This window comes from Leptidea sinapis, chromosome 8, assembly GCF_905404315.1.
Source record: "Leptidea sinapis chromosome 8, ilLepSina1.1, whole genome shotgun sequence".
Lineage (NCBI taxonomy): Eukaryota > Metazoa > Arthropoda > Insecta > Lepidoptera > Pieridae > Leptidea > Leptidea sinapis.
In genome coordinates this window covers 13,879,477-13,892,177 of record NC_066272.1, presented here as the reverse complement: position 1 = coordinate 13,892,177, position 12,701 = coordinate 13,879,477, and the positions used below count along the sequence as shown (strand labels likewise).

Here is a 12,701-nt window from a genome sequence, read left to right as displayed (position 1 = left end):
GGAGTCAATTCAGTAATTCCTATTATAACCCATATAACTCTAATTATCATCTGATCCATCGTAGTAATAGTAATAAGACGCACACAACTACAGTAAAGGAAAAAATATAGCGACTGTTTGTAAAATATAGTGATTTAAAAGAAATATTTATTGATATAAATTAAAAAGTATTTGCGGATTTTTTTAGGTTATGTTTATTTTTAGACGTCGTCTAAATACTTACTTTGCTTCCTAGTCTCATGTATGCGAGACTAATTTGATGAAAACATTCCTGCAGATCTTTGACGAAATGTTTTCGATTCAGACTTACCTTATATTTCTTTTCAGAACTCAGATTACTATTTGCGGTTGATTTAATAAACTTTAGAAATATTGGAGAAAAAGGCGCTAACTGCAAACATTGCACTTTTGGCGGTCTATCTTACGGTCGGTAGCGCCATCTTGTTGAGACTTTGTGTTTGTATTAAAGCGGGAGTCGCTTTTCACACTTAAATTTCGAATCAATTACAAAAGCGCGATGCGGTCCACTACAACGGTCCACCTTGACTGATCAACGGGTCGACCTATCCCCTTTCAAACCCCGCTTGCTCTCCGAACAGTTTATAAATATAGCTATCCCAGTGGAAAACCTGAACAAATGAAGAAGAGTGGGTCGTGAAAATCATTTACCGTTGGGTTAATATAATATGTAGTTCAATTCAGAAAGACGCGCCCACTCCTTGACACTGTATTGCTCAAAATCATTGAGTTGTCAAAAACAAAGGTAACGGTCAGACGCTTCGTCAATTAATGATCTAACTTACTTATAGAAAGATAGATGATCATGATAACCTGACAACGCGCTCCCGTCTACTGTCACGTGTAATTTCTAAAAAGGGAACGTACCTTTTAAGTCTCATGAAAACTTTGGTAATAAGCTTTTCGCGAAAACTACAAAATAGTTTCCATTTTAGTGAAAAAGTAGATGCAATTTCTAGTACCCGAGTTTCAAATTGAAACGCGAACAACCAAATTCATCCACCGACTTAGATCCATTCCAATGATTAATTGAAGGTATTTTGATATTAACTATTATTATGGTAGTTATTACTATTTTTGCTACTGTTACCTAAAATTATTGTGGCTAATGTACAACATGCTAACTCCAATAGTTAGAAGTACATTATTAGAAACATACAATAGCTGTTACAATAATTATAATAATAAAACATTTTTATTTCATTTATCTTTACTTCATTCCTGTATAGGTACCCTAACAGATCAGCAGCGACCAATAAATGGAAGGGCAGCTTGGCAATTAGGAAATAGCAAAGGTCTGATCGAGTTCCTATGGCCCAATATTGGCTTTCTGAGAGTTTTTGCAAACGGATCACTAACTTTTGTACTTATACAAATGATTTGAGTTTTTTCCTTTAGTGTTAATTCCGCCAATATTTGTCTTTAAACAATTCGACACGTGTTTCGCCTCTACACGAGGCATCCTCAGGACGTGTTGTCTCGCCAAAATCTAAATACCTCCGACATGCATTAAACTGTACTGACACTAGTACTTGAGATTAGCGTAAGTATATACCGGCCATGCAGATCTCTTTCATTGGGTTCAGAACTTGTGATTACGGAGGTTATTGCAAGGAGAAGAGAGAAAAAGAAATCATAGGTCCTGTAGAGTTTAAAGTTTCGACCGGACTTTGAATACAACGCCACGCAAAGACCAAATGTTCAGTGAAAAACTATCCAAATATTACCATATCCACATACCTTAAATTAACAAAATTGTGTAAGTCACTTGATGTTCGTATCATTTTGCTAAATAATTACATTTCAATTACTAAGACAAAATGTGCTTGCTTCGTGTTCGCGTCCGTCTCGCGTGTGACGTGAGGTTACTACTAATGAGCTTATACAATAGACTATATTTTACTGCCACAAACAAATTAAGGTGTTAACATGAATGTTTTTAATGTTATCTGCTTAGTTATCTGTATAATTTAACGTGTACGGATATACCACGCCGCTCGGATATTTTTTGACGACTTTTATATGCGTTTGGGAGTCTCGTTATTTATATATTACTTCAATGCGTTTATCGTATAGAATCGACTTTTCATTACATGTCACAATTTGCACCAAAGAAAGTAATTTCTCTGCCGGCTAAACATCGTAAGGTAAGTTGCTACGCGTGTTCTCTCTGTAGTCGGGTAAATCATAATATTATAACAAATGAATGAATTTTTTAGGTGTTCCATTTTACCGTTTTGATGTAGAAGTATAAGAATAAAAAGGTCTATATTGTGGGTATGTTAATATTGAACCATGCCGTTAAATAGTAGTTTTATGTAAATGAAACTTATTCTACCATCGCATTTAATTCTAAATTATTTACCTTAGTGAAGTAGAAGTTTCGTCTATGAAAGTGATTGAACCCATGAATACAGTATTAGGTAATATTGCGAGGTGTTTCTGCTGCGTTTGGTCCCGTACGGAACTCCTATTGAAAGCCAACCAATGTAATGAAGTACACTTTATAAATCTAACAATTAATGTTCTATTATTTAATGTGGCACACTGACTATTAGCAACACAGCCGCAGACCTGTTTTCTCCGCTTAGGATCTTTTTTGAAGATTCCACAAATATTTATAGTTTTTGAGTTATTAACGAAAAACTAAATGATATCTTTTTTATCTGATTTGTTCATAACAATTTTATGTGCATAATACAAATAAAAATAATGAAGAATTTAAAATATATGTAAAAAAATACTCCAAGCTCTTTAAAGTAAGTAGTTTGTCATGAAGCGAAAACACGTTTCATTGCAGGTAAAATTAAAAACAGTAATAATAAAGTAAAAGCGACTTGGAGTATAATTAACAATGAAACTGGTAGATCGAATTGCCGTAACACCTCTATCTGTTTAAATATTAATAATCGCGTTATAAATTCGGAAATAGAAATTGCAAATGAATTTGATAAATTTAAACTTCTCCGAAATCCCGATTGTCACGACCAAAGACTTTGACTCTTCACCAAAAGCAGCACATGATATGCTTAAATTAAATATGTTACAGGTAGCGATATAATAAAAATCTTCAAATTAATTAACCTAAAAAATACAAAAGACCTATGCGGCCATTCGACTAATATTGTAAAATACATACTTGACATACACACCTGAATTAGCAATAATATTAATTGAATGCATAGATGAGGGTGTATTCCCTGACCTCATGAAATACAGCAAAGTTATATATGAAATAAAGCAGGTCTAAAGAACTGCCCGATTTAAACAAAGTTTAAATCGGGCAGTTCTTTAGACCCTGCTAATTTCAGACCTATTTCAGTGCTGCCTGTTTTTCGTAAAATTTTTGAAAAACTTTTGCTTCAACAGCTACAAATGCATTTTTGTAAATTAATGAACAAAAATCAATTTGGTTTCACTAGGGGCTTATCAACAATTAATGCGGGTATTAGACTCATTGAGCACATCTTTGACGCCTGGGAAGAGTCACAGGATGCATTGGGCATTTTTTGTGATTTGTCCAAAGCATTTGACTGCGTCCACCACGAAACTTTACTCCTAAAACTAAAACATTATGGAGTGAAAAATAGAGCCGTAAATCTGTTAAAATCATATTTAAGCGAAAGAGTTCAGATAGTTGATGTAAATGCAAACTGTCTTCGGGTAAGCCTGTGGGAATAGGTGTTCCACAGGGTTCTATTCTCGGTTGTTTCTTGTTTCTTATATATATTAACGATCTACCGTTTGTGGTAGATGATAGCCATGAGATTGTATTGTTTGCTGATGATACTTCACTTATTTTTAAAGTGAAGCGACGTGCAGATATTGATGACGAGGTACACAGTGCACTCTCAAAGATAGTAAGTTGGTTTGAGACGAATAATCTGCACTTAAACAGTAAAAAAACAGTGTTTACGGTTCATTACACCAAACACAGCGAAGGTACAAACCAACGTACTTATAAATGACCAGAGATTGGAACTTGTGGACACGGGACAGGTTTCACGGTCTTCTTGGGTATCACGTTAGATAAAAAGCTTCAGTGCGGTCCACATATTGCCCATCTAGCAGATAGACTCAGCCCTGCGGCATATTCATTTAGAAAGATTAGAGAGTACACGAATGTTGCGACCGCTAGATTAGTGTACTTTAGTTATTTTCACAGCATCATGACGTACGGTATATTACTATGGGGTCATGCTGCTGACATTGATATAGTGTTTGCTCTGCAAAAGAGAGCTGTTCGTGCTATATATCAGCTTGGTTATAGACAGTCTCTCAAAGAAAAATTTTAAGAAATAAATATTATGACTGTTCATTGTCAGTACTATTATGAATATTTAATATAGGTTCACAAAAATAGTCACCTTTATGCCTTTACCTAATAGTGATCTACACTAGAAATAAGGGATTGCTTGTAACTAATTCTAGTACTAGGCTTCATAAGATACATAATAGCTTTAAGGGTAAATGTATACACTTCTATAATAAAGTCCCAGCCACTGTACAGGCATTAAGTATCTATAAATAAATTTAAATGTTTTATAAAAAAAATGGCTCTGTCGTAAATCCTATGACTCCACTGCTGAATATCTAAATGATCGGACAGCCTGGGACTAGATTGTGATTATTTTATAGCGATAGAAATGACTGTACAATATTGTATATTTTTAAAATAATGCTGGGAGAGTTTCTTGCGCTGCTTCTTCTCTCTCAGAGCGCCATTTGTTTCCGAAGCGGTAGTAGTATCTAGTAGTTATTAGAAATGACATCAAAAAGAATTCTAAAGGAATCAATTTTGAGAAAATAAATGCTTTTTATGCTAAAACCTACATAATAAGGTATGAAATATTTAGCTAGATAGCATACCGAATCAAATGAGCCATATCTCATATTTTTGGGAGCTTTATCAAGAATCAACACGTTTTTGAGGTTATTGACTATCTCACCTATATCCTTTTTGCCCTTATTCCTTAATAGGCTTATTTTTTTGTTAAAACTTAACAAAATAAACAAATTAAAAATAATTTTTTAATTCACTAAACATAGTTTTCATTTAGCTTATTTATATAACAACCCTGCCCCTTTTTACAGATGCTTTGATGACTTTAGTTTTCTTCTCCTTTTTCTTTTTTAATATATTTTCTTTACGCTTCTTTTGTCGATCCTCTTTTTGGCTTTCAACTGTTTGTAATCTATTTTCCCACTGCTTTTTACTTGACTTTTTCTTTTGCTCCTGTAATTTAAATTTAATTAATTTATGCCTGTGACAAACACAAATGCCACTTAGATTTTTTTTTCTTTCTTCAAGAACAGGATTCAGTGGCATTTTGATGGGACAAATACATTAATCATCATATTAAAAAAAACCTGACCCACCCTGTTTTATACAATATAATACTTAAGTGATATAAATTATAGAATGTGAATATATTTACCATTCTTTTAATAGACTTTTTAAGTAGAATTGGATCGTCTTTAACTTTTTGTCCCTCTGCTTTTTGTAAAATATTTTTCCATGCCATGGTTTCCTTCATTTCTTTTGCTTTGTTACAATCTGTTTCTGCCAGCTGTTGAACTTTCTTTTCTTGAGTTTTCAAGTCATCTAATATTTTCTTCGGATCTTTGTGTCCTTTTAATATTTTATCTGAAAGAAGAATTATAAAACTTGATGATTTTAATAAAGAAAGTAATAGTTTAAATAAATTAATTATTTTTCCAAAATTACTGATATTACAAACAGTCGCCATAGCAAATACTAAAGTATATATTGTGTGAATTGAAAACTTTTACCACTTTAATGCACACATGCTAACACAAAGTGACATTATTCGTGAATATAAGATGTAGCTTGTTACACACACTAAAGTATTATCCCTGGCCTGTTTTTATCAGTTGTCTAATAGCGAGAGACTATCTTGGCGTATAAATTATATAAGATTCAGAGATATATTAGCAGAATTTTATTTTCTTCACTTTCTTTAATATTTAAAATAGTACACACCTCGGCCAAGGTTAGCAAAATCAAATTTTGAAAATACAAGTTTTCCTTCATTATTGAAAACTGGTTTTGCAGCAATATTTGGTTTAGGTTTCTCGGTCTCCGTTACTTCATTATTTTTTATCACTGGTTTGCCTTTATTCGTGTTCATTTTCACTCTATCTTTTTTCTTGAGTTTTTTGTTAAGCTTACTGTTCAAACTTTTTTTCATTAATTTAGTCTTCAAATTAAATCCTTTTTCAGATTTCATTTTATGCAACTTCTCTTCTAACTCTGTAATGCTTCTTGCTCGTTTTGATGTTAGTTTAGATTCATTTTGTGGTTGATTTGTGTTTACAATATCAATATCCAACTCATTTTCTGTATTTCCTGTAAAATTAAAAAAAATAGTTCAATTTAGTTGCTTGTTATAGACATCGTCTAGATAGACACCAGTCTAAGTAATTCACAACTTTTACTATTTTTATGGTTATCAGATTATCAAGTTAGTAGTTTTTTAACAATATTGACATTTGCACATGTTATCTTGACCCAAACAAGGCATAGCATGTAATATGGACGCAAGACATCTATATATATATAAACATCCTAGTTCACCGTATGTTTTCGCGGTTCGAACCCAGGACTAGCTAACTAAGCGGTCACTATCCACTGGGCTGTATTAAGTGGTCATAATCATATCCTTTTAGCTCGATAAAACTCATATAAATAACATGTGAGCTTTAAACAAGATATTATGTTATAATTATTTACCTTTGTGGTGTGGCATAGAACATATCGAAAAAATATTAGTAAGAAAGTCGAATTCTTTGTGGATATCGTTTCTAAGTTTTTTTATACTGTTTGATTTTTTCTCTTTTATAGTTTTCATGTTAGGTATTTTAATTGTATAAAAAGGTAAAAGTATATAGCAATGGCAATTTGTGCGCTAGTCAGTACGAATTAAATAATTTAGTTTCAGCCTTCGGATTTATATTAAACACGATTTCACGAAAGCATGTGGAACAGAACAACACAAGACATCAACAAATCGGGACTTGTCAATGTCATATATGGTTTGTTGTTTTATAAATTTAAAACATTGGAAACAAGACCATCAGCTCAAACCAAGATACAATAAAAGAAAAAAGACAAGAAAAAAACCACAATAACCAAAGTTTTACGTAAGTAAAGTCTGAGCAAAGTCTAAGTTCGCTCTATAGATATTAGATCTCAGCTAACCGATCTAACCAGCTGACGGCTACAGCGTGGACCAACCGTGGGACCACCGACCAACATTAATAAACGCTATATATAAATATTTCGGTCTCAAAATATTATACGCGTTTTCTTATCGTTACATATGGATCCATAGATTATTTAATGATTAATCATTGTTACACAGTAATCGAACCATCTGCCTAGTGCCAATCGCCATAATAAAAAAAAACCCAGAAAGTTTCAATTTCAAGTAATTTTGTGAGGGATATCAATTTTCAAAGTCAAAAGGAGAAAAAAGGGCGGGAAACTTAAGATCGGTCGCACGTAATTTTGATAACTTTTCATTTTATTTTTAAATTTCATGTAAATATTTAGATATTTTGATCAGATAAGTTGTAGTTTGTATATATTTTAGTAGTTAGTTTTTATTAAAGTGTTAATTTGTGTAAATTTCATCCTATTGGTAAGTCTTCATTTCTTCACTTTTCTATGATATGATGGACCCCACGGATGATCCTGGGGGGACAGCCCCTGATAAAGGTCATGTAATGACAATTTCTAATAATGACGAAGGTAGCACTATGGATACAGATGGTTCTGTGTCTCAGACATCTAGTGGCCGTAAAAGAGTGTCAGCTCGACCCAGAATATGCAGACACTGTAATAAAAGACGACGAAAACACCGTGGTGATAAGAAGGATATTAAGGAAAGTGATTGCAAATGTGTAGACATTAGTGACAAACAAATTCTTTCCAAAGTCGATTCCTGCAATAATTCTTCTATAGTAGTAGAGACCATACAAAAAATAACACAGACACTCCACAACAGCCACAGCCCCCTGTTGCAAGGCTGTTATATAACTCATTAGATGCTGCTCCTTTTGTTGTACACATTCAGAAACAGTATTCATCTCCCGATGATAATGTTACTTTACATCCAGTTACGTTTGGTCGTTTTCTCAAAAGAAATTCTATTAAAAATATTGTGAATGGAAGTTTAAAAAGGATTGGCCGGAATAGGTTATCTGTTTCTTTTTCTAAGTACCAAGATGCAAATGACTTTGTTGAAAATAAAAATTTAGAAAATGAAAAATATAAGGCTTTTATTCCATCATTTTCTGTGAGTAGAATAGGAATAGTCAGAGGAGTACCAGCTGAGTGGTCTGAATAGGAAATAAAAGATAATGTTTCTGTTCCTATTGGCTGTGGCCCAATCATAAAAATTAGGAGAATAAAACGAAAGATGATGATTGATGGACAAAACCATCTTAAATGTACTGAGTCTGTGGTATTTACTTTTGATGGACAGTTTTTGCCTAAACAAGTATATATGTGCTACACTTCTCTTACTGTAGACTTTTATATATATCCTACTATTCAATGTTACAATTGTTGTCGGTTTGGTCATGTGAAATCTCAATGCAGATCTAAACCAAGATGTTTTAGATGTGGTCAAGGACATAGTGGTGATAACTGCTCTGTTCAAGATGATTTTATATCTTGTTGTTTATGTAAAGGTTCCCATATTGCAACTGATAAAAAATGTTTAGAATATGAAAGACAAAGAGCTATAAAGGAATCAATGGCTGTATTTCCTATTCAGAAGCTTCAAAGATACATCCAACTGTCTCTCGAATTTCATATGCAGATACATTACTCTCATCACCTAACATCACTCCTAATACTTTTCCAACCCAGCATCAACATTCAACACCTAAAGCTATAAACAATACTTCATATAAAAAAACTGTTTTTGTTAAACCAAAGCCTCCACCTACACTTAGCAAAGGATATGACAAATCTGCTCACCAAGAAATTTTAAGGGATTTTAATATTCCCCAACCCTCTAATGGATGTGCATTAATTAACAATGAAAATGAAAATCCTTTGGAATCCTCAGTAATTGATTTAATTATTTCTCTTATAAAATCTCTTAGTCAATCAGATGAATTTTCACCGTCCAACGCTGCCTTATTAGTTTCTGCAATTACTCAAATTTATAAACCAAATAATGGACAAAGTTCTTCAATGGAATTGTCAAAGCATCACTCCTAAAAAAAGTGATCTTATTTATTTATTAAATAAATATAAACCTTATATCTGTGCTCTTCAAGAGACATGGTTGAAACCAGGATCTTTATTTAAGATTCGTGGTTATTCATGTCTCAGAGAAGATCGTGTGGATGGGCATGGCGGAGCAGCCATGCTTGTGAAACACCCTCTTTCCTTTTCTCTCTTCTCTATTCCTTCTCACAGTAATGATTATTCTATTATTGCTGCTTTAGTTGAAAATATCTGTTATGTATCTATTTATATACCTCATCCTTCTTCTACAATCTTTAATGAAATTAAAGATATTATTTCCATTCTTCCGAAGCCTTTTATGATCCTTGGTGATTTTAACTGTCGCCATGAATCCTGGGGTTACTTATCTTCTAATAGTTATGGTAACACATTAATAGATATATTTGATTCAGTGAATTTGTGTATATTAAATGATGGTCGTCCTACACGACGTTCTCATCCTGACGAGGGCCCAAGTGCTCCAGATTTAACAGTCACTACACCTAATCTTGCTTCTTCTTTGTCCTGGGATCCATTACGATCTACTTTTGGTAGTGATCACTTCCCACTATTATTATCATTTCCAACCTGCAATAATAACAATAAAGTATTACATAAAACTTATTCTCCTCGTTTAAAATATAAGCTTAATGATGTTGATTGGGATTTATATAAAGATCTAATAAAAAACAAAATTATTACACTTCCAACAATTAATCCAGGTACAGAATCTCAGTGTGCAGATTCTTTAGCAAGAATCTTTATTGAGGTTGCCAATGAGATATTTCCAAGTAAAAATAGCTCTTTGGGTTTTATTCCTTCTCCTCCTTGGTGGGATAACGAATGTACTGAGGCAGTACAGAGAAGAAAATATGCTGAAATTACATACTGTCAATGTTCCACTGATGAGAATTTTGAAATTCTAGCAAAGAGTATGTCAGAAACTTCAAAATTTCTAAAGAAAAAGAAATTTGATGGCTGGAAAAATTTCTGCTATTCAATATCACCTGATGTCAAACCATCTCTTGTATAGCAAAATATAAGAAGGTTTAGATCTGCATACAAAGATTCATCCCCAAAATCAATCCCTTTTCATTTAGTTAATAGCTTTTTAGATAAATTGGCTCCACCTTTCGTTCCTGAAGACTTAATAATTGGTTACCCTGTAATAAATATAAATAATGATAACTGTTTTGGTTTAAACAGTATATTTTCTCTCACTGAACTAAAAGGTGTATTGTCTCATGTTAAGGATTCTGCTCCTGGACTGGACGGTATTCCGTATTCCTTTATCTCTCATTTAGATGATGATGCTTTATTTTATTATTTATCTCTTATAAATTCCATAGTGACATCTGGTAACATCCCCTCCACGTGGAAACGTCAAGAAATAATTCCCGTACTGAAACCTAATAGGTGTTCTTCAGACCATTCTGCCTATCGCCCAATCGCACTTTCTTCTGTTTTGATGAAAATTACAGAACATCTTATAAAAAATCGTTTAGAATGGTTTGTTGAGCATAACGGTCTATTATGTGAATCCCAATTCGGTTTCAGACGTGGGAAAAGTACTATTGATAGCTTAAGTATATTCAATTATCATTTTCAAATAATAAATCAGTAATAGCTGCGTTCTTAGATATAAATTGTGCCTATGATAATGTCGTAATAAATATTTTAAAGCGTAAGTATTTACAACTTAATATACCTCTGCTATTAACAAATTTTATCATAAACATGCTTTCCGAAAGATACGTAATCCTGAAACTAGATGACAGGAAGTCAATTACTCGACTTGTTTCAAAGGGCCTCCCCCAGGGATCAGTACTTAGCCCAATATTGTATAATATTTATACACACGATTTAAAATCATCACTTAATAGTGTAAATGTTCTTCAGTATGCTGATGATCTATTAATTTACTGTCGTGCTATTTCTATTGAAAAAGCTAGTTCTTCTATAACACAACCGCTGATAAATTTAAAAACTTGGTTGGACTTAAATGGCCTTGATCTATCACCTGAAAAAAGTACAATAGTTTTATTCACGAGATCAAGAACTCCTCCTCCTATTTCTATATTTTATGAGGGTTATCAGATTCCAGTTAAAGATAATGTTAAGTTTTTGGGAATTGTCTTAGATTCGAAACTAACTGGTATCCCACATTGTGATTACCTAAATGCTAAATGTGAGCGTACTCTTAATATTTTAAGATGTCTGTCAGGTGTTTGGTGGGGTGCGCACCCTTTTTGCATGAAATTGTTATATAATGCTCTTATAAGAAGTATATTAGATTATGGTACATTCTTGCTGGAGCCTGGTAGTGTTAAGGCATTTAAAAAACTAGATCTCATACAGTCCAAAGCTTTACGAGTAGTTTCTGGTGCTATGCGGTCAAGTCCTATCAATGCTCTTCAAGTAGAATGTGGTGATCCTCCACTACATCTACGTCGTCAATATTTAGCAGACAAATTTATATTCCGATCTTTTCAGTTTCTTAACCACTCTCTTTATAACAAACTTCAGAAACTTTCTCATCATATAGATTCATCTGCATATTGGTCAAATAAAAAACCACCTTGTCTAATCAATAGTTTTAAGAAATTTATCAACATAAAAGCTCCTATTCATCGATCCATTAATTATCCTCTTTTCAGTACTAGCTTTGAAGCATTAATGTTGCTTTCAGAAATTAATTTTAACTCAGATTTAAATAAGCACGATATTAGTACAAATTTTTCGTTTAATCTTCTTGGTTGTTTACCACCATACTTACACAGACGGGTCTAAACATTCCTCCTCGGATCCCGTTGGTGTAGGTGTCTATCACGCTCAATTTAAAATATCACAGGAAATTAAACTACCTCCGGAAACATCGGTGTTTACTGGGGAATGTTATGGTATTTTTAAGGCTATTGAATATATTATTCTATTTAAACTTCCAAAAACAATAATTTTCTCTGATTCAAAAAGTGCCTTACAGTCTCTCAATAGGTTCCCATTTAAATCAAAAAACTTTTCTTCTGTTGTCATAGAAATAAGAAACCTATTAAATAAATGCAATCACTTTGGTCTTTCTGTATTGTTTGTATGGATCCCCAGCCATAGCGACATTCCTGGTAATATAAAAGCAGACCAACTAGCTAATGAAGCCGTGGTCGATGGCGACATTTTCCCTTATAAAGTTTTTTGCCAGGATCTAGGTGCTCTTCCTATAGTTCACCTTCAGGATTGTTGGAATAGACTTTGGACTGAAACTGGTCAATCAAAAGGCAGGAAATAATTTAACCTTCAGCCACTTATTTCATTTAAACCATGGTTTTTCCGTGCCAAATGCAATAAGTATGTTCTTCTATCATAAGAATGCGTTTGGGTCATGTTTGCACTCCTGTTCATCTTAATAGATTAGGCATTGTAT

General features: G+C 33.1%; 1 protein-coding gene and 1 long non-coding RNA gene across 3 annotated transcripts; both read right to left on the bottom strand.

Annotated features, from left to right (window-relative positions):
* Window positions 1-5,035: 5,035 nt before the first annotated feature.
* Window positions 5,036-7,043, bottom strand: LOC126965726 (surfeit locus protein 6 homolog). 2 transcript variants are annotated; one of them, XM_050809482.1, is made up of 4 exons: window positions 6,773-7,043; window positions 6,023-6,388; window positions 5,457-5,665; window positions 5,036-5,254 (listed from the first exon to the last, which is right to left on the bottom strand). In XM_050809482.1, exons 1-4 carry the CDS (start codon window positions 6,888-6,890, stop codon window positions 5,084-5,086), a joined length of 864 nt encoding a protein of 287 aa, XP_050665439.1. In that variant the 5' UTR covers window positions 6,891-7,043; the 3' UTR covers window positions 5,036-5,083. The 2 variants fall into 2 exon arrangements, with proteins under 2 accessions (XP_050665439.1, XP_050665440.1); XM_050809483.1 differs by having other exon boundaries at window positions 6,023-6,379.
* A 2,197-nt stretch (window positions 7,044-9,240) lies between these two features.
* On the bottom strand, window positions 9,241-10,276 carry LOC126965767 (uncharacterized). The gene is made up of 2 exons (XR_007729586.1): window positions 9,986-10,276; window positions 9,241-9,871 (listed from the first exon to the last, which is right to left on the bottom strand). It is a non-coding gene; the product is annotated as an uncharacterized LOC126965767 (long non-coding RNA).
* Window positions 10,277-12,701: the final 2,425 nt, after the last annotated feature.